At 43.0% G+C, this 23,407-nt stretch overlaps 2 protein-coding genes across 2 annotated transcripts; both read right to left on the reverse strand.

The window, feature by feature from the left end:
- Positions 1–6,603: 6,603 nt before the first annotated feature.
- LOC139783170 (uncharacterized) lies at positions 6,604–7,977 on the reverse strand. The gene has a single exon (XM_071722301.1). It carries the CDS (start codon positions 7,975–7,977, stop codon positions 6,604–6,606), a length of 1,374 nt encoding a protein of 457 aa, XP_071578402.1.
- A 4,068-nt stretch (positions 7,978–12,045) lies between these two features.
- Positions 12,046–16,391, reverse strand: LOC139783171 (uncharacterized). The gene is made up of 4 exons (XM_071722302.1): positions 15,599–16,391; positions 14,499–15,464; positions 12,960–14,381; positions 12,046–12,431 (listed from the first exon to the last, which is right to left on the reverse strand). Exons 1-4 carry the CDS (start codon positions 16,389–16,391, stop codon positions 12,046–12,048), a joined length of 3,567 nt encoding a protein of 1,188 aa, XP_071578403.1.
- Positions 16,392–23,407: the final 7,016 nt, after the last annotated feature.

Below are 23,407 nucleotides of genomic sequence, written 5' to 3' on the forward strand. Positions count from 1 at the left end.
ATACCTTTGGTAACAGCTGCTGTTAGAGTGGTTTTGCCATGATAATTAATAGTTCTAAGAACTTCTTCTAATAAAGTATAATTTCTGAAAAAGAGAAAGAATTCTAATATTAAATTATTATTATTATTATCACTTTTAAATTGTTATAAAATTCATACTTACCAGTATGGAATCCAGAATCCATCCTTGTCGATGACCATTTGAAGTCGTCTCGACATTGAATTCACTAAATTTTGCGTATAATCAGCATTCAATGCCAACTCGTTCCATACTTGATGAACATGATTTCTTAATGCTTCTCTAGTTCTCAATTCACCAGCTATCCATGATTTTTGCATTCTGCCCCAAACGTTCTCGATTGGATTTAGATCGGGTGATTTTGCAGGCCATGGTATTGGTTGAAAATCGGGATTCGCTTCAAATCATCTTCGGACCATTCTTGAAGTGTGCACAGCACTATTGTCTTGCACGATCTTAATTATCGGGTATTGTTCTTCAGGAAATATTCGTCTGGCAGAAGGTTTCAGGACTTCCTCCAAAATTCCCACATATTCTTCTGCATTCATGTGTGGTGTAATTTCTACAATATCCATTAATCCTAAGGATGTCATGCTCCCCCAAAATCCTAATGTAATTCTTCCACTATTTTGATTGGGGAGCACGTATTTTGGATTCAGGCGTTCTCCGTCAGGTCGCCACACTCTGTATCTTCCATCTTCACTCGAAGAAAATACTTTTTCGTCCATCCATATTACCGTATTCCATTCTTCTTGCGGAGTATTTAAGTACCGATTAGCAAATTGCACTCTTCGATTTCGATGATTTTCTGTGAGTGCAATTTTTTTCGCTGGTATATGCGAACGAACTTTAGCTGCTTTCAAGCGACGTCTCACTGTTCTTTCCGAGATTGGATAATTACCGTTTTGTAAAACTGTTGCAGCAGGATTGAAGGAATTTGCGTCAACTAATTGGACGATTCCTTCTTCTTGACGAGCTGCAGTTTTTTTTGGTTTTGCATTATTTTCTCTATGATTTTTTATGGCATTAGAGTCTGCTTCTGCATATTTCCGAATCCACAATGATACTATCTTCTTACTGCATCCTACTGTTTCTGTGATAACTGTTCCATTTATTCCCAATTTATAAAATCCGATAACTTGTCTGAAATGTAATACATTCTTTATTAATAGTCTAATATATTAATAATCTGTATAAGTAAAATATTATATTATATTAGAGAGAGAGAGAGAGAGAGAGAGAGAGAGAGAGAGAGAGAGAGAGAGAGAGAGAGAGAGAGAGAGAGAGAGAGAGAGAGAGCACTTATATTTTTATATTTAATAGATCTCTGTAATGCTAGTAGTTATTTTATTGTCTTCTTACATAGATATAAGAAACATATTCTCTAGGTTGAAATAAATATGTAAAAAAAACGATGGTATTTTTTTATTTGACTAATGAAAAAGTTGACTAAATGTTAATTTAATTTATGAGAAATCTATTTGGTAAATTTATTATTCGCACTGTAGAATGATATTAAATATGTTATCCGTTCTTGGCAGTAATTTATTCTATCAATTGTAGGACAAAATCTCCATTTTTATAAAGTTTATTCACCAACCATATAAAAACAAAAATAAGAACAATAATACATACAATTTTTGTTTAGTCTATACTGTTTCTTTACTAAATAGTTTTACGTAACATGGAAAATGTTCTAAGAAAATAAACACGCTTTTTAAGATTTTTTCTTTTGTCAGAATTTATTTAACAGTAGTATTTAACAGTATTTCAACAATTTACTTAACATTATTTTGAGAAGAGAGATTTGCTCGCGAAACACGATGCGCGATGCACGATGCAAACAGAAAGAAAGCAATTTCGGATTTAGAAACTGTGCTGTGTGGGGAAACATAATTCGCGAGAACGCAATTAAAGCCTTTCGATATCTTGGCGCAACTCTTTTTAAAGTGATTTAAGCCGAAGACTTCAATAGCCCTGCTGAAACCGAAGACCTGGAGACTGTCAATCCACGCCGATCTCTCTGCAACTGTCCATTCAGGATTCTCCTCGGAGATGTGATGAACCATTTGATCGACGATGCTCTGTAAGAAATTATAATTCTATTAAAAGCCCACATATTTATCCAACGTGAACAATAACAACTATAATCACTTGCTATTTCAGGATTATTAGTTTGTGAACTTTTTTAACAATTATAATATCAAATCAATCAAAAAACTTATAAACATTTTCTAAACAAAAGTTAATCTTATTAGTTATGTTCTACACACACAATACTACTTCAGTTTATGCATGCTAATTCATTAGAGAGTGAGATTTTATCGCGGAAACGAAACATATTTTCACTACCTATTTCTCTGCAATTTATTTGCCTACCATGACTTTGGTGTATCCCAAATTCCTCGTGTAGGTGGTGAACGATGAATTATCAACGAAAGAGCGACGGAGATTACCGCGAGGACACATGGTGACGATGGATCAGACTGATCAGAGTCCGTGGCGAGTATGCCGCATGGCAAGCGTAGCGCAGATTGTCTGACGCTGATATTTCCCACTGGTGTTCTGCAATCGTATTTTGAAATTACTAATAATGTAATAATTTCTTAAATAATATAAATTAAATCATCTTACTGCATCTCTTCCTCCATTGACCATCATCTCTACCTTTCTCATAGTCATCGTTGTTTTCTTCATTTCTCTGTCCCAGCTAATTTTCTTCTTTTTCTTCTTCTTCTTTTCCTATTCGTATGACTCCGATTCTCTGGAAGGCTCGATACGGCCAATAATCTTTGTTAATGCCTCAGCTGCGATAACTGAAATTATGTATATATATATATATATATATATATATATATATATATCAATATAAATTTGTCGTATAATAATTATTTACCATTCAAATAATTAACATTCAAATAATTAACATGTTCTTGTATTTCTTATACTCTCCTTATACTTCTGACGATCTCTCGTGGTTCTTAACCTCTCTTCCGCAAACACACAGCTGTCAAACTGACAGCTTTCTCATTCTCCACGACACGGTCGACCGTGCTCCACGACGTTACCGACCCAACAGTCATGAAGCACGAATAGCGCTAGACGCGACGCGTTCAGCTACTATCTGCCCCCGAACGCGACTGACTTCAGGTGGAAGGCATTAATGACCGCGACTGTACATGCATACACAGGGAAATATCAATTGTACTGCTTAAAAAAGCAATTACTCAATTTACTTTTTTTCTTTTAGTAAGTAACGGTTGTCTTTAAGAAAGAATATTTTCTTGATAATAGTCTCTTAAAATGTACAAATTTTAGAAAGAGTCTTTATCATGTACTCGAAAGAAGAATTTATACTCTTTCAAAGAACATAATAAAATTTTATCAAAGAAAAGTCAAAATAATAAAGTAATATGAGGACCCTCGAGATTAAAATAGGAGAAGTCAAGGCTATGAGGGTCAGAGGCAGATCACAGTGCGTAATATCAGAAATAACTGATTTATTCGTCGTTTTGATACATTACATTGATCCGTACGTTTCGGCTCAGTTTTGAGCCATCTTCAGCGGCAGTTACAGAAATTAAGTTACACGTTCTTCGTACCGTATGGTGAGTTTACCGATTCAAAGTATCAGAAACATAGACCAATTGATCCATATCTGTAAAGTTCAATTAATGTTGAGATATTAAAAAGATTCCTTAGGAAACTCACCATTCGGTCTGAATAACGTGGAATACAGAGCCATGTACATAATGAATACTCTCTGCGAGAAGACTTGACGATCTTATCGACACGACACATGCACAGCAATGATATGGAAGGTCTTGCAAGAAGAGGCATGTCGTAGGTCAACACACCGGCGAGGATTATAACAAAGCACGATTTGACACCGTCTCAAAATGACACGGATTTTTTGCATCATGCATATGTCACGGTTTTGAGCAAATTGTAATCCATGCTCATGAACTTTGGTCGTTGGCAAATCGGAGTTTTACTATTGGTATACATGCAATATTGTGACGGTGTCAAATCGTGCTTTGTTATAATCCTCGCCGGTGTGTTGACCTACGACATGCCTCTTCTTGCAAGACCTTTCATATCATTGTGTGTCGTGTCGACAAGATCGTCAAGTCTTCTCGCAGAGAGTATTCATTATGTACATGGCTCTGTATTCCACGTTATTCAGACCGAATGGTGAGTTTCCTAAGGAATCTTTTTAATATCTCAACATTAATTGAACAAATTTACAGATATTGTGCACTCCGCGATCGGGTTTCGATTCGCGAGCGCGGTTGGCTGGTACAGCCTTGTAAAAAGGACTCGGCAGTCAAGGTATTGGTGAGAGGAACGACTACTAAGAGATGCGGTATTGGTGCTATCGAAAGTTTAATGTGTTACTGTGTCGAGGTATCGAGAAGTTCTGAGGCGAGCGGTATTCACAATAGGTATCTAGGCGGTAATTGCGAGCGCGCGAGAGAGGGAAGGTTCGACAAATAACGCGAGTATTTCCGAGGAGCGAACGAGAAATTCGGGTAACAACAGGTAGCTTTCGCGGAATACGTCGGGTCTGACAAGGTCTCGCAGATCAACAACAGGAACGAACACGGCGAGCAATATCTAACGTTCGACGGATGTGGCGAGAGATATTTCGCGATTCCTGAACATACCGCCCGCCTCGAATGTTTACATTCGAAACGAGAATTATAATACAGTGAGAACTTACATCTAAATACATAATAAGTTTAAATCTAAAGACAGAGTTTAGTGCGTTGATACAAATACATTGGCGCTTTATACATATGTACATCTCGGTATCGTGACCGGGAGATGGGTCGCATCACGGCCGCGAACCGCCCGCCTTGACCGCTTTCTTTTCGTTCGGAGCGTGCGGTTTTGACGGTAACGACGCGTGTCAGCCCATCATCCCCGGGATGACAGACGGTAATACGTCCGAGTTCCCAATGACTTGGGGGGGGGGGGCGAGCGGATTACGTAAGAGAACGATCTGACCAACCAGGTTGTGGATAACGCGCCACTTCGGGCGTTGTTGGAGCGTATGCAAGTAGTCGCTCACCCAAGACCTCCAAAAACCTTCAGTAATTTTTTGTACGAGTTGCCAGCGCGAGAGCCGATTCTCAGCGATGTCGAGCACGCTCGGTTTGGGAGTTGCGACAAGATTGGCGCCGATCAAAAAATGACCGGGCGTAAGGGCGCTATAATCGTCGAGACTCTCGGACATTGATGAAATCGGCCGCGAATTTAAACACGCTTCGACTCGACACAATAGCGTATTCAGCTCCTCGTACGTCAGTGTGTGAGAGCCTACGCATCGCTTTAAGTGATATTTGACGCTATGGACTCCTGCCTCCTATAATCCGCCGAAATGTGGAGCCGCAGGAGGGAGGAAATGCCACGCATTCTGATCGCCTGCTAGTCGGTTCAAAAAATTGGGATCGCGCACGGCAGCGTTACAAGCGGCGACGAGTTCTCGTTCGGCGCCCTGAAATGTCGTACCATTATCGGAGTACATGCTATGTGGACGTCCGCGTCGCGCTGTAAATCTGGTAAACGCCGCGAGGAAAGCCGCCGAGCTGTAATCGCTTACTAACTCGAGGTGAATCGCTTTCGTTGTCATGCAAATGAATAAGGCGATGTAGGCTTTGTGAGCCTTATGACCGCGTCCTTTCGCAGACCGTACGAAGTTGCCCATGAGTTCCGCCGGGACGATAGCCTTTTCGCGAGCGCATTTAACGCAGCGGTATAGAACCGCTCGTACGGTTGCTCTAGCGCGCAAAATCCAGAATTCGGTACGGAGGTGAGCGAGGGTAATGTGAGGTCCTCCGTGGAGTGTGGTATGGTGAGCATGCGATATAATGAGAGATAATAAAGGATGAGACTGCAGGACGATTGGATGTTTGGCTGAATCGGGGAGATCGGACTTTTGAAGCCGCCCTCCGACTCGTATGAGGCCATCGGTGTCGAGATACGGGTTAAGCGCGACAAGTGAGCTTGATTTGGAAGCGCGATTGTTTGCTTTTAGACTCGCAGTTTCTTGCGGAAATATGTCACCCTGAATCTCTTTGAGCCAAAAGATCTTGGCAGTTTGAATTTCGCGTGGAGCTAATGCGAGCGATAGATTGACCTCCGCACTGCTATCCGGTATGGAATTGAGGCGAGAACGAAGGATCTTGGCGAACCGCATGAGATACGCCGTCACGCGCAGAAGTTTAGTCCACGAGGAATAGCGAGTCGCGAGATCCCACGGTTCGATAGCACGCGCGACGCAAGCGTGCACGACGACTCGGTTTTCCCGTGATACTTCAGATTCGATTGGCGACGAGCATGACGTCGGCCAGTGCTCAGGGGATTGTTTAAGCCAGGAGGGCCCCGACCACCACAGGGCGCAATCGGCAAGTTCACTAGGGCGCAAACCGCGAGATGCGCAGTCGGCGGGATTATCCGCCGTCGGAACATGGTGCCAGATTGCTTTCGGTAAAAGCTGTTGCACTTTGGCTACTCGATTAGCAACGAAAACTTTCCATCGTGATAGAGACTGCTTGAGCCACGCTAACACAATACTTGCATCTATCCAACAGTGATATCGGAGATGTCGAGATTCGAAAGAACGAAGGACATCAACTGTGCGAGCAGTAACGCGCCGCAAAGCTCGAGTCGTGGTACGCTTATTGTTTTGATTGGAGCGACCTTTGATTTCGCGACGAGTATGCAAATGGTAACGGGACCGTTTCTCAGTACGAGACGGAGATATACGACCGCGGCGTAAGCTTTTGTCGACGCATCCGAAAACCCGTGAATCTCACAATCATCGATGTTAGAACCGTATTTTGTCCAGCGAGGAATCGATATAAGTTTGAGACGCGGTAATTGACTGTGATATTCGCGCCATTGTTCTAGGAGATCACCGGGCAACACGTCGTCCCAATCGCATTTTAGCGCGAGGTCACGGTTGTCCGCTTCGAACGTACAGTCGTCGACGTACGTTAAGAGACGCAAAACTAGAGCGGCCAACGGAAATTCGTCTCCGTAATCCTTTACGAGCTGTAACAGAACGCGAAGCGCGAGGTACGGGGCGGAGGCAGTGCCGTATGTTACGGTGAGCAACCGGTAATCCGCGACTGGCTCGGAGGGCGACGAGCGCCAGAGAATTCGTTGGTAGTCTACGTCGCGATTATCGATTAGAATTTGCCGGTACATTTTGGCGATGTCGGCAGTAAAGACAAACTGATGCTGGCGCCATAACAGAATAACTGCGGCAAGATTCCTTTGTAGCTTAGGACCGATTAGCAAATGATGGTTCAACGAGGTACCGTTCGATGTAGCGCAGGAAGCATTAAATACAACCCGAAGCTGAGTGGTGACGCTGCTCTCACGAAAGACAGCGTGGTGCGGAATATAATAAACTTGAGAGTGACTCGATTGTGAGTCGGTATCGTTAACTTTCGTCATATGACCGAGCTTCTCGTATTCGTCGAGGAATTCGCGATATAACGCGGCTTTATTTTGTTCGCGAAGAAGTCGACGCTCCGAGCGAACTAAACTTGCTAACGCGGTAAAGCGGGATTCGCCAAGATCTATAGGGGGGCCGGTTTTGAACGGTAACCGAACGACGTATCGTCCCTCCGGCGTGCGAGATTGAGTAGCGGCGAAATGCTCTTCGCACTGTTGCTCTTCGGGACTTAAATGCGTTTTATGAGGGACTTCTTCGATCTCCCAGAAGCGGCGAAGATCGAGATCCAGGTTTTCAAGGATCGTTCCGTGATGAGTATGAACGGAATCGGGATGGAGGGATCGAGCGGGAGCGAGAGGCCCGGAAAGTATCCAGCCGAAAGCGGTATTTTGCGCGATAGGCTCGCTTGCATTTCCTTTACGGACACCGTCTAATATAAGCAGGCCGTATAAATCAGCTCCGATAATTACATCGATCGGATCAGAGCTCATGGGATTCCTATCCGCTAGCGTTAGGTTGTGACCGAACGGCACGAGTTGGGCCCGATTCCGGCGGCTATTATTCCTATCGCACGGTCGCCACTCGGTTTCTCCTATATCACCGAGAAGGTAAGTATATTCCCCTGGATTCCTAATTTAAGTATTTCTTTCTCTTTTGAGGTTCCCGCCACGGATGGCCGATCTTCCGCGTCTCCTCGTGGATCACCGATCTCAATCACCGCTCCGGATCAACGTTGGGCCGAGATGGATGACCGCTCTCACGTCGGGTAAGTACCAGCACCGTGGTTAACTAACTTTGTTAATACTCCATTTTTTCAGGTTCTATCTACGCATGACCCATCTCCGCTGCCGTCCCTTGGATCATGGATACTAATCGCCGACCGGGATCAACTAACGATCAAAATGGCTGACCACCGATGAACTCAGGTAAGTAGAGGTATCGTGGTAAATTAACTTTCTTAATGCTGCACTTTTTTAGGTTCCCGACGCGGGTGGCTCCTCCGCATCACCCCCTGTTGGATCACCGATGAGAGATTTTCGACCCGGATCAACGCACGCCAAGATGGATGACCACCGCTTGATCAGGTAAGTAGAAGGTAACTCAATCAAGAAAATCCAGGAAAACTTTGTAGATTTGATGAACAATTTATTCAATGCTCTTTGTTCCACATAGGTGTTGTTTCACATAATATCCTTCACACAGGATGGCTGTCGCACGCTTCGTTAAGACGCACACTTAAGTCCTAATTGCGGTATCGCAATACCGGTCGTCTTTTGTATCGACGATAGTTAACGCGTTTCGCGGGCGTTCCCGATTGTTTATGGATGACGGCTGACGATTGTTTAAACACTCGGCTTATACTCGCGGGACTTAGCGCGATCGCGGGTGCTTCTATTAGAATGTAGTTACCGTGCCGACGATCCTCGAGAGACTGCCTCGAGGCCCCTCGCTCGCAGTGGGTCCCCACCTTTCGTGGCTTCCCCCACCACGCATTCGCGGCCGCTTTCTCCTTAGGAATTTTCGCCGCGGCGCAATAACAAGTTTTTGCTCCCGGCGAACGTTCCCGGTGTTTACGCTGGAAATTTCCACTGGCCCCGCCCTCCGGACGACGCACTTTTTCCTCGCCCGGGTAGTGGTTTTCCACCTTTTTCATTTATCGTTTTTTCGCGACGCCGACCTCCGCGCGCGTCCCAACTAATGCCCCCGAACGTGCATCCGGGACAACTTCTCGAAGAAGATGTCCGGGTCTACCCGGTGTCGTCCGCCGTTGACGTCGACCCCCTGTGACCACTTCGGGTGACCTTCCCGACTCTTTCCCGCGCCTTTTCCCCGGCGAAGATGCTCGGGTCGCGAGATTGTCTACCATATCGCGATCTGGCCTCCGCGAGGCCGGACTTTGTCGCCGACCCGATTTTCGGGTGTCCCAGGTGTGGGACGTCGGTCATGTGTCGTTCGCTCCCGCGGCCGATCCTTATTTCGCGGTTTGCTTCCCCGCTCGTCTGTCGTCGACGCCGACTCGCCCTGACCTTTCGCCGGTCCTCACCGGTGAGTCATAGTTGACTATTCTTCGCGCGAATCCCGTGGTTTACGATTTCGCGGGCGCGTGTTCGGATTTCCGCGCTGACCTGCCCTGACCCCTTGGTGGGTCTCGCGGATGAGTCACAGTTGACTAACCTTCGCGCGAATCCCGTGGTTTACGATTTGGCGAACACTTTCGCTCGTTGAAGATTGTGTGTGGCTCGAGTTTTACCCTCGCGCGTTACGCGTCGGTCCGCGCGTCTATAAGAAAAGAAAATTCGCCGTTGCTCAAGCCAAAACATAAAATAAATTGCGACCGACGGGATCTGTAACTTAACCTATATGAGGCGAGGCTCGGCGGGTTCTACCGCAATACTTAACTCTATCTTAAACTAGTTTACTATTAACTGACGCCGGATGGAATTAGCTACCCTTCTCGGAGCGCCTCGTCTCTACCCTCTACTCTGGCGCCTTGTCCTCGTCGCCGTCGTCATCCTCCGGGGTCGCCGGACTTCGGAATTCCTCCGACCGCGCCGCCTCATCCTCTGGCGACGTCACCCCCGTGTCTGAGGACAATTGGAGGTCATGTTCCAGCTGCGCCACTGCCTCCTGGACCGCCCGGATGCCGCCCACCGTCAGTTCAGGCCTTGGCCCCGCCGTCTCCTCACCGTCCCTTACTTGGGACAGCAGGTCTGGCATGTCGCGCCCGCCCGGGGTTTCGAGGTTGTCGGCCGCTGGTTCCTCCGTCTGCTGGCGAGCTGGGCTCGCTTTGCGGCAGATTTGCCGCACCGCGTCATCCGACATCCGCCGTAACAGCACTCGCGGGGACCCCAAAGTGAGCGTTATGGCCTCCTGAGCGCGCGGTTTCAAGGTCAGAGATGTGCGCCCATTGTGACGTCGATTGAACGCGATTCGGTGCGTACTTTGACAGCGATGTGACTATATACGCGGTCGTCGAGAATGCCGGTTTGTCGCCGAAAGAGGCGGTTACACAAATGTGTGCGGCAGAATGCGACAACAATTGCGATTCTCCGATTCCGGTAATACGGGTAGTTTGCTTCACTTTCGTGAGACGTAACCGCTGAGCGATATTTTCCGAAATTAAAGTCGCGACGGAACCTTGGTCAAGCAAAGCGCGGGCATAAACGAAGCGACCTTGTGGAGAGTAAACACGAACTCGAGCGGTTGCCAAAAGTACGGTTGACTTCGGCGTCATCGTATTCGAAATTAAATGAGACGCAATTTCGTTAGCTGTCGATTTCGTTAGCTCGGTACTCGTTGATTCGACGGTAGGAGCGGACTCTACGCTAGCCGGTTTTGCATCGTCCGTGAAATGCAGTAGGGTGTGATGTCGCTTATGACACGTTTTGCAGGATCGCGCGCTTTTACAATCCTTCATCGAATGTTTACACCCGAAGCAATTGATACAACGATTCTCTTTCTTTACATATTCGTATCGTTGCGACGGAGTATACGCTAAGAATGACGGACATTGATATAGTAAGTGCGAGGATTTGCACAGCGGGCACGCAAGGTTTGCAGTGGTTGTCGAATGAGAAGCGATCGATTTCGATTTAGACGACGGTTGAGATGTCTCGGATTTCGGAGGCAAGATCGCCTCGAAAGCACGGATACGCGATTCTAAAAATTTATCCAACTCGTCATATGTAGGGTAATCGACGGTCTCGCTCAACTGTAATTCAAAGTATGGTACGGTACGGAGAACGTGTAACTTAATTTCTGTAACTGCCGCTGAAGATGGCTCAAAACTGAGCCGAAACGTACGGATCGATGTAATGTATCAAAACGACGAATAAATCAGTTATTTCTGATATTACGCACTGTGATCTGCCTCTGACCCTCATAGCCTTGACTTCTCCTATTTTAATCTCGAGGGTCCTCATATTACTTTATTATTTTGACTTTTCTTTGATAAAATTTTATTATGTTCTTTGAAGGAGTATAAATTCTTCTTTCGAGTACATGATAAAGACTCTGTCTAAAATTTGTACATTTTAAGAGACTATTATCAAGAAAATATTCTTTCTTAAAGACAACCGTTACTTACTAAAAGAAAAAAAGTAAATTGAGTAATCGCTTTTTTAAGCAGTACAATTGATATTTCCCTGTGTATGCATGTACACTCGTATGTACATACGTACGCACAAAAAATTTTTCTATGTTGTTAGAAAATTTTATTTCTATTTAAAAAAGGCGAGAAACTATCATCGCTCAGGACGGGGGCCCGGCGTTACGCGCCGCTTGTGCGTAATCATCGACGCTTGTAGAAAACAACTGCCCGCGCGCCGACCGCGGGGCGGCCGCATTTCGCCGCGCGCTTGGATTTGGCGGTGGGCCGGGCCAATACGGCGATTTTTAATCATTAATAACTCATCAACTATTGCGAAAATTGCAAAATGGTACATGACTTTTCGACTCAGTTTGGCTCGCTCTATCTAAATATGAAAAAAGTACCAAACATTGAGGAACACCCTGTATATCGCAAGGTATCTGTGCAAACAGTCTCGTGACCATTGCTTTTAGAAATCTTCCAGCATTTTTCTGAGCAACTGCCATCTGGAAATGTGTGAAACCTTAACTTGTCTCAACGAGGGTTCAGGAATGATGGTCAATGGCTGACACACAAGGAAATGACCAGGAGTCAAAGCAGAAACGTCATTAGGGTTATCTGATTGAGGACTGATAGGCCGAGAATTTAGCACGGCTTCGATCTGAATCAACAATGTGTTCATTTCTTCGAACGTGAGCAATTGTTTACCGATTACCCGTTTCAAATGCGACTTGACCGACTTGACGCCAGCCTCCCATTTACCTCCGAAATGAGGAGTTGCGGGTGGATTGAAAATCCACTGAGTGCCGTCCTTAGCAAGAAGTTTGGCTAAATCTTCTAATTCTTTTGAATTGGCTGTAAAAAGTTTACAAAGTTCGGCATCTGCACCTTTAAAATTAGTACCGCAATCACTAGAGAGAGTTAAACAAATTCCTCTACGTGAGGTGAAACGCTTGTACGCTGCTATAAAAGCCTCTGTTGTATAGTCTGTGACCACCTCTAGATGTATGGCCGAAGTTGAAAAACAAACGAATAAAGCAATATATGCTTTGTAGGTCTTAGCATTCTTGCCTCTTCAAGTTTTTATAATGAACGGACCGGCATAGTCCACTCCTGTGTGTTCGAAGGGCCTTGAAGGCGTCACTCGTTCAGTGGGTAACTGACCCATGATTTGCTGCGCTCGTTCCTGTCGAAAACGAGTACACGCGATACATTTAAGAATGAATGATCGAACTGCAATTCGACCTCCTATTATCCAATAGTTATTTCTAATAAACGAAAGTGTATCCTGAACTCCTCCATGAAAAGTACGAGCATGAGCGTCAGATATAACCAAAAAAGAAAGAATAGAATCTTTAGGTAAAATGTAGGGATGCTTAGCACCTTCTGACAGAGATGATCGTTCAAGATGACCTCCTACTCGTAGTAGTCCGTCTGAGTCAAGACGGGGTGTAAGCTTCAGAAGTGCATTTGATCTCGGCAAATCTCTACCTGATGATAAAGCCTTAAGCTCATAAGAAAAGTAAGCCTGTTGAGTAACTTTAATCGAAAACATTCTAGCTTCGTTTAATTCAGTCACTGTCAAGGGATAGGTGAAAGAGGATTCCTTCATTCCTCGAAGTCGTTTTATGACCCTTTTACAAAGAGCCGTTATACGTAAGAGTTTAGTTAAGTCAGAATATTTGCTGAGCAAATCCCAGATTTTTGGTGATTTCGAATCCAAAGTAGTCGCTACCCGAACGGGTCTCTCCTCCAAATTACTCTCTACTGAAAGGGAATAGGAATCACTAGGCCAAGTTGAGGGATGCTGAGTAAGCCAGTGAGGTCCTGTCCACCATGTTCTTGATTCTAACAGCTGTTGAGGTGTTAGACCTCTCGTAGCCAAATCCGCAGGATTATCTTTACCAGAAATGAATTGCCATACAGCCTGAGGCAACGTCTTTTGAATAAAGCTAACTCTATTCTGAACGAATTCTTTCCATTTAGATGGATGGCCAAGGATCCAAGTAAGTGCAACTTCAGAATATATTCTTAGAAAAATAGGAATATTAAGTAACTCCATTACTTTGAGGATATGCAAAACGAGTTTTACTAGCAAAACAGCTGCTGTTAATTCTAAACGTGGAATCGTAAGCTTCTTTAAAGGGGCGACCTTTGTTTTCGAAGCTATGAAGCAAGTTGTAATTTTACCGTCGCTCGAAATTACTCTAACATAAACGACTGTTGCCATAGCAAGCTGCGAAGCATCACTAAAACCGTGGATTTCGATCAGAGAGTCTAACTTCAATCCTATCCATCTAGGAAATTTGAATTTCGGCATATCTCGCAAACTTCTCACAAACTTGATCCACTTCTCAGATAGTTCATCCGGCAACGGGTCATCCCAATCTAATTTAACCGACCACAATTCCTGAACAAATATCTTGCCAGTGATGGTAATCGGCGACAAAAAACCCATTGGATCAAAAAATTTGGCGATAGTTGACAACGTAGTGCGCTTAGTAATTGTGTTTAATGTAGGAAGTTCAATCGTAAATTGAAATGTATCTGATGAAGCATTCCAAGATAATCCAAGAACGTGAACAATATCGTTTTCGTTGAACGAAATAGAATGAGACGTAATTTTCCTATCCGATGGAATATGTTTCAAGATATCTGGATGATTACTCATCCATTTCTTCAACAAGAAACCGCCCGCCATGCACAACTGATCCAATTGAACAACTTTCTCTTGAGCCTCTTTTACCGAGTCCGCTCCACCATGGAATTCGTCAACGTATCGACCCTTCAGAACGATAGGAACAGCTAATGGGAATCAATGTCCCTCATCTTTTACTAACTGAATGAGTGATCGTAAAGCTAAGAAGGGTGAGCACACTAGACCGTAAGTAACAGTTGTAAGTACGAAAAAGATGATTTTACACAATGCATCTAACCAAAGGATTCGCTGAAAGTCCCAATCTTCGGGATTTACTCTAATTTGACGGAACATCTTCTCTATATCCGCTATAAACACGTATAGAGAGAGTCGAAACCAAAGAAGCACGTCGAATAAATCAGTTTGCAATTTAGCGCCGGTATGCAGTAAATCGTTTAAAGATACGCCCGTAGTTGTAGGACTCGATCCGTTAAATACAACTCTCAATTTTGTCGTTAAACTTTGCTCTCTTAACACCCCGTGGTGTGGAAGATAATATGCTAGAGACGGTTCAGGTTGCGAGCCTGGAACTCTCTTCATATGATCTAACTGCTCGTACTCGATCATGAAGCCCGAATATGCTTTTGAAAACTTTGAATTTGATTTAAGTCGATTAGACAAATTAGTCATTAATCGAAAAGCTTTATTACTGGAGTTTCCGAGTTTCTCTGGGTTCGACTTAAATGGAAGTTTCACAATATATCTACCATTCAAATCTCTCTTATGAGTAGAAAGGAAATAATCCTCACATTCTTGCTCTTTCTTTGAAAGAATTGGAGTCTCAGAAGCGGGTATCTCTTCTACTTCCCAAAATCTATGCACTAAATTGTACAGTTCTTCATCAACGGAGACGTGGTAACTCTGTCTTTCTGCCGAGAAGACCTCAAGCGTCGTTGGCTCTGATATTATCCAACCTAACTTCGTCTCTTGGGCCACTGGAGACCCTTTTGAACCTTTTCTTAATCTATTTTCGAGTAACGAACCGTAAACATCAGCACCTAATATTAAATCGATTGACCCAGGTAAGAAGAATTTAGGATCTGCTAGTTGAATGCCTTCTAAATGCGGCCATGATTGTTGAGTTAATTTGGCAGAGGGAATAGACGTCGTGAGCTTGGGTAGAATGTACGCCGATATCGTAGAATCAAAATTAGAATTAAAAGGTGACTTCAATTTAAAGAAGTAAGTCCCTTTGTGGTGTTCGCTTTCAGAGGTTTAAATATGTTCTTTCCTACTCGAGATTTTTCATACGCTTGAAGAGAAAAAAGACGAGTGATCAGAAATTCGTTAAGTTCTTGCCACGAGGGAGGAGTCTTTGACGAACCTAGTTTATTCTCCCAAGCCTTAACTGATTCTGAGTCTAACTTTTGTGTGATCAGGAAAACGAGAACATCATCCCATGTTTCTACAGGGCGTTGTAATGTTTGTAAAGTTCTATAATGTTGAAGACAAGTAGTATACAAGTGTTCCAGTTCAGCAGCAGATTCTCTTGTCATAGATTTCAAGTTAAAGAGTTCTTGTAATACCGTTTTCACTTGAAGTCGTGGGTTATCATAAAACGACAGTAATGAATCCCATGCCCTCTGTAAATTTTCAGAAGTGAGTGTCGTATTCTGAATTAAGTGAGCCGCGGTATCGGTTAAACTTGTCTTCAAATATTGTAACTTCTCCACATTTGTCAAATGCGCCTTGGTTAAAACGAGAGAAGTAAATAAATCTCTATAATTTAGCCATTTCGACGGAGTACCATCAAATTTTGGAATGGTGATATAAGGAAGCCTAGCATGTTGATTCTGAGAACCACTCGACATAGGAGTCTCATGAGATAGAGATTGAGTTGATGTAGAGCTTATCGCAATTGGTTGTTCTAGAGATTGAGTCGACGAAGAGATTGTGGTAACTGGTTGTTCTACACTGAAACTAGCCTTTATCTTTTCTGCAGCCGTTAAATGACGCGTTTCCGTATCCGAGTATATTTGTTCCTTAAAATATGAATGGGTTCTAAGAATCAACGATCTTTCTTCGTTTGGAAGACCGGCGATAGCCATTAGAATGGCGTCATGATCTCTACTGAATTCAGTCCAAAGATCAGTTAGTGAGGACAAGTACCTATCCATTCTCTGTCTCGTAATTCCCGAGGACCCTTTGGCGACAAAATTATCATAAACGTTAGCTATGAAATCCCTCGCCATGAGTTGTTTACCGATACGAGCGATTATCGAATCCATTTTACTTGAATCTGAATATTTATATTTTACATGAAACGATTTGAGCGGGACGTTTCTCAAGTGTATCTATTTGTAAACTTTCGCAAAACTCGATGTGTCGCTTCCTCAATCCGGATCTCCAAAGTAAGGTAACAATATACCGAAACCACAAAGTGATTGCTACGCTTATCCTTTTATTCAGAATTATCAATCAGCAACACGTATCCGGAATTACAAATCCGGTTAACATCCGGAACTAAATATCCGGCTCGAAGGACCAATGTTTTGTAAAAGCTCACTACGATAGTGAAATACGGGAATACAATCAGCTGTAGCTGCACGTTACGATTCGTTTTTCTAGATTATTCTACCGGCACGTCTCATATACGAGAACGCTCTTACTTCACCAAAGGACCGGAAACGAATGCTTGCTGGTGAGCCGCAAGCTCGTCCTCATCCGACTCGCGCACGCGCAACACACACTCTTCACCGCGCGCGTTACTATGCGACCCGCGCTGAGCGAGCGGGAGCATGCATGACGACGCTAGTATAGCCATCTCGTGCGACTCGACTTTACTAAGTTGATACGAATACAATCGCGCTAGATGTCATATATATGATCTTTCCTCGTTCTATTGCCTACATTTTAAACACTATTTAAATCTCTCGTACAACTGCTTCGTCAACAATTGCGAGGTATTGCAAAAAATAAGAATAGCGTTCGGCGATACGTTGCGAAATAAAGTAGCGCAACCATGATGTCGTCTAATCCCTTCAATGAAGATGAATCGTTGCAACAAGGGTAATAAAATGTCCATTCTTTTCATCATCTTAATAAGAGGTATTTAAATTTCTATTTAAATTTCCTTTTGCACACTGCTCCCTTTAGCATTTGATTTCAATCATATATTATTGTGCGTCTTTTACTTTTGTGTTTTCTCAAATTGATGGCGCGTATACAAAGTATTTTTTATTCACGTGGCAAACTATGCGAAAAGAATCGACGAATCGCTCCAACGAGATATTACTAATCGGAAAATTGTAATCAAATTTCAAATATATATTTAAAATGTAGCGGCTTGTGTTACGTCCCGAGGGATCGCGGCCGCGACGCGGTGCTCGGATCTCTACCGGGGCTACGTCGCTTTGTCGGGTCGTTAAGCCTAGGGGCTCTACCCGGGGATACCCGCGACCGGGGTAATTCGCTATCCGGATTTCGTTACCAGCGGATCGCTCCAATTCGAATCCTCACGGGGAGAGCTTGATTATGGAGTTCTTCGCGTGCGTTTAAGATGTATCGCTCAAATATTTCTTCGACTTTGGTGCAATAGTAGCACTCGAGCGCGGGGCGGTAGTCGGCTAGGATTTTGTTGCAATCAGAACACGTTGTAAACTCCGTTCGCGGACCGTATTGCACGAAATGCCAAAGGACGCCCTCGAACTCTTGTCGAGCGGCCTGGTGGTTATTGAGTAGGCAATCCTCGCAAATGATCGCGTGAGTAGCTCTGTTTCGAAAGAATATCGAATATACACAAATCCCGGTTATCAACCAAATCTTAAGAGGAGTAGGGGGAGTGATTATCCCTAGAGGTCGACGATTGACCGGGTGTCTGGGACACATTGATGATAGCGTTTTCGATTTTATCGACCGTTGGGTGACGGTAATAGTGTTCTTGATTTTACCGACCACTGGATGTCGGTAATAGCGTTCTCGATTTTATCGATTGTTGGATGTTGGTAATAGCGTTCTTGTTTTTATTGACCGTTGGATGTCGGTAGTAGCGTTCTTGATTTTATCGACCGTTGGATGTCGGTAATAACGTTTTCGATTTACCGACCGTTGGATGTCGGTAATAGCGTTCTCGATTTATTGACCGTTGGATGTTGGTAGTAACGTTTCCGATTTTATCGACCGTTGGATGTCGGTAATAGCGTTCTCGATTTACCGACCGTTGGATGTCGGTAATAGCGTTCTCGATTTACCGGCCGTTGGATGTCGGTAATAGCGTTCTCGATTTACCGACCGTTGGATGTCGGTAATAGCGTTCTCGATTTACCGGCCGTTGGATGTCGGTAATAGCGTTCTCGATTTACCGACCGTTAGATATTGGTAGTAACGTTTCCGATTTTATCGGCCTCTGATTTGGGAGATGGCGATAATAGTAGGCTCTATGTCTAAATGTTGTTGCCCCCCTTCGTGTATCACCGAGCGCGTTACGTCGAGGTATATCTCTGAACACGTGGAACACCCCGTGGGTCCCTGGATTTCCCCGATTATAACGTCGCACGCGTCGCACTCCTCTAATTTGTACCGGAACCCGATATGCAGGTAATGTCGGACCAGGAGGTTGTAGTGGCTGCGCTGTTGCGCCGTTAAGTCGCGGTAACACGATTTGCAGAGGTAATGTTTACTGTTCTGATTCTGATAACACAACGCGAAAACGCAGATCGCGCGGGACAGCCAATTCCTACCCGTAACTCGAGAGACCAGGGGCGAGAGTCGGCGGGTGGTGGATCGCAATGGGGTCTCGCTCATATCGGCTAATTAAATTTAGGGGCGTCGGCACTTACCTTCAATCGAGCTCTAGCGGGTGATCCGCAGTCCCCCAGTGTTCAGGCGTAGGGGCGTCCCAGTCCAGGTGCAGGATCTCAGCACGGCGTTGTATCTGTCGAATCCGGCGGGGATCGTCCTCTCGAATGGCCGCGATAAACTCACAGGAGGGAACGGGACGAGTCGATGGCAGTGTTACCGGAATTAGTCGATAACCTTGATTTCTTAGTGCCCGATATTCGGCTGTGTGTTTCGGCTTTGTCCAATGGGATGTAACTGCACTGCTCACTTCCGTCTTCGCGCACTGAAGCTAGATTCTTGGCACTCGGTTTCCAATCCGCTTTGCGCGCGGTATTCGCGTTAAAGTCTCTCTCGTACTCGAGATCCGACGCGCACTCGAACTCGGCTCCCAGCAATGGATTCAGGGGGGAGGTATGTAGAAGGCGGTTTAGTCGGCGGGTGCGCCACTTGATTCCTCCTTGACGACACCTTGGCATTTGTTTTAGCCAAGTAGTATAAAGATTTACAGAAAGGAGCGTTCTCCGGTTGATTCCCTGTTGCTACGGCGAGAAAGCGTGCCACTCGTATAGCACTGCCTCTTTCCGGACACCCGCAGCCGAAAGCGTGCCACTCGTATAGCACTGCCTCGTATGCAGACGTGGTGCAAGGGGAGGACCGGCGATTGCGGTACTCTATGTGAGTACTGAGTAATTGATGTTACTGGTGGAATCAGCGTTACCCGATGGGTGTGGAATACGTGAAGGTTGGCGAAAGAACACGTGAAGTACGAAGGTTCGGTTAAACAATAATGTATTACTATAATTTTACACGATAACTTTACATAAACTGTTACAACTAAACGCTTTGTTACAATTTGAATAGACGCGTGATGACGCTCCTAGATTATTCGACTGATGCAATGCTGCACGTGGGCCTTGAAGGCTTTGAATATAACAGGATATGGAAGGCCTCGGATATAGAAGGATATAGAAGGATTTAGTAATGCTCACTCTGAACTGGAGAGTAGTGTTGAGTCCATGTCCGAAGGATAGCTGAGAATAACTGACTGACTGACTGCGTCCCTCGGGATGTTCGTCCTTTATTCCATTTTCCTGGTGGCGGGAACGATCGAGTGGAAGGGTTGAGAGATGGAAGGGTTGCGTTGCGTCATCGGTCCAGTCCCCGATTTCTCTCCTTATATGGTCACGTTTTCCTTCTTTCCTTGTGCTCGGTGGCGGGGGTGATTGAGTGGAAGGGTTGCGTCGTTGCTTCTGCTTTCAATTTCTCTTCTTATATGGTCATTGAGTGGTAGGGTTGCGTCATCGCTTCCGTCTTTGATTTCTCTCCTTATATGGTCACGTCCCTGATTTCCCTTTTGTATGGTCGTGTGACTCATTGGGTTGAGCTGGTAGTTCGAGAGTTTTCTGGAAGGGTCTGAGGAAGGGTTGTGGGGTTCTCTTGGAGCGGAAGTTAGATCCTTATGGTTAAAGTTAAGATGGGTTTCGTGGGCATCGCGAATACTTGTTGCTTATATGCTACGTGGCATGTAACTAATTCTATCGCATGAATCCGATCGTCGGTAGTCTTACCGATGGTAAGTTCGACCGTTGGTATTTTTACTGATTTTGTGCAACATTCCCAACAATAGGTCGTTCGCCTCGTGATACGTCGTCCTTGTCTTGATTCTAGATAGGCGGATCGTTTGCCTCCTCGACGTTGGCTACGATATCCCACTCTGATTGCCCAACAAAAAGGTACTATCCGTCGACCGGTGACGGCAAATGCTTGCGACTGTCTTGTCTGCGCCGCTTGAGGGACAATGTTTTTTGGCCATCTTCAAACGGACAAGAGCATGTCCCTCCTCGTCTCCTCCTCCTCCTCGACGTCATTCCCGCCGTCGAAAGCATCCTAGTATAGTACACTTTAACAAATTTTTAATATTACAAAAAATTATTTTAATTACAAAGAATTAAAGAAGTAACAGTACAAAATAAAAATATTTAATTATAACAAAATAAATAAATTTTTCTTGTAAAAAAACTTGGCGCTGCTTTTTTACTCCTGTCGCATTCTTCCCTAAATTATGTTTACTGTTTTTTATTCAATCAAAAATCTAGTACTAATGTTTAAATTTTAATGTTTAAATTTCAAAGTCTAGCAGCGCCAAGTTTTTTTACAAGAAAAATTTATTTATTTTGTTATAATTAAATATTTTTATTTTGTACTGTTACTTCTTTAATTCTTTGTAATTAATATAATTCTTTGTAATATTAAAAATTGGTTAAAGAGAATTAAGAAGCTATTACCACTTGGGTTGGAATAGGAAGACCCTTGAATAGGAACACAAAGATACCACTTGGGTTTTATTTTTTTTAAGTAGTTGCACAACAATTATTATCTTTCAAAGCAATATACATATTTTCTTTGCAATTGGCGTAATTTAATTTAAAGATTTCATATCTTTTTTTGAAATACATGTCACTTTAGTTAAGTTAGGTAATATAATTTTGTGAAGAAAAATTAAAGATTTTATATCTTTTTTTGAAATACATGTCACTTGAGTTGAGTTAGGTAATATAATTTTGTGAAGAAAAAATTGCACAACAATTATAATTATCTTTCAAAGCAATATACATATTCTCTTTGCAATTGGCGTAATTTAATTTAAAGATTTCATATCTTTTTTTGAAATACATGTCACTTGAGTTGAGTTAGGTAATATAATTTTGTGAAGAAGAAATTAAAGATTTTATATCTTTTTTTGAAATATATGTCACTTGAGTTAAGTTAAGTAATATAATTTTGTGAAAAAGAAATAAAGCTACCACTTAGGTTGAATTTTTGAATTTACAAAATACATTGCGTGTACTTCGCGCCTTTTTTTTACCTTTTTTGAAAAAGGTAATTTTGTACTGATATCACCCATTTTATAGTGTTAAGCAAAGATTTGCAAAAAATTTTCATTTTTTATTTTTTAATTATTCACGAAATTAGCAATAACAACAAATTAAATTTTTATTAAATTAGCAAATTAATAATTAGTTACAAAAAATTACTATTTACATAAAAATTAATAATATTTAAGTAAAAGTAAATTATATACTTCTCACAAAAATTAAAGAAACACTAAAATCTTTAAAAATAGGCAAAATTCAAGCAGCTGTAACTTTGTTATAAATCAGAGCTCGGCAAGAAATGCACATTTCGGCCGATTTTCATTTGACTCCGCCTCCCGCTCTCCTCTTACCGCGACGTCCCGCGCGCAGCCTACGAGCTTCGCGAGGCTCAGGACCGTGCCGTTTCGCGACCGCATCACCGTACCGGCACCCCGCGAATAGTTTTCCGCATCACCCATGGGGTACTATTATTGACGCGTTTTTTTTTAAGTGGTATCCCCTGTAGGCCTAATCCACTGAAGACAGACAACCCTTTCATAAATTTAATTAATTGGAACTTTAATTAATGAAGAAGCAAAATTATATGTGTATATGTATATATATATATATATATATATATATATTTATATATAAATCTCTTAAGTGAAATAAAAAATACTCACATTCAGAATAACTATTTTCGGGATTTTTTACAAGCGACAGCAGGAACGTCGATCTGCATATTGCACGTAGCAAGACGCATAAGACGCGGTAAAGAATTGTCGCTTAAACAAGAACGTTTTTCATTTTTGATCAGTTTCATTTTTGAGAAAGAAGTCTCACACAAATATGTAGATCCGAACATAGAATAAATTCGGAGTCCAAAATCTCGAAGCTTGGGGTAGGATGATTTCGATAAAATTTTATAAAAATCTGCACCGGTTTCTTTAACCGTTTAAAAAAAAATATTATTTTGCAGATCACATAATTCATCCTGTAAATTAAGATGCTGTTCTTCGATTGGCGCTGTAAGAGGATTCTCAAAAAAAATTAATTCTGTTCGAAGTTTTTCGAAGCAGGTGAAACGCGTATCGAATTCTTCTATAACAGAATCTACGAAATGGATGTTTTCCTTGAAATTACAGCTACTGCCATGTTCTTCGAGAAGAATCTGGCAAGAAGGAAAGAAATGGAAAATGTTATTATTTAAATGAGATTTGAATAACTGTAATTTCCTTCGGAAAGAATCAACATGACTAACTAATTGGGAAATATTTTGATTTGGTTTTTGCAGCTTTAAATTGAGAAGCCTAAGTTGATTAGTCATGTCAGTAATAAAGGCAAGTTCGGAAAGAAATGTTATATCTTCTAAAACAGATATATATTCCTGAAATTTTGGATTGTTTATTTCTTGCAAGAAAAGGAGGATCTCTTTTCTTATTGCAAAAAATATTTCCAAACATTTTGCAGCACTAAGCCAACGTACTGAACAATAAAGT

Source organism: Temnothorax nylanderi, unplaced genomic scaffold (genome assembly GCF_030848795.1).
Source record: "Temnothorax nylanderi isolate EJ_2023f unplaced genomic scaffold, tnyl_v1.0 TNYL_tig0475_pilon, whole genome shotgun sequence".
NCBI lineage: Eukaryota > Metazoa > Arthropoda > Insecta > Hymenoptera > Formicidae > Temnothorax > Temnothorax nylanderi.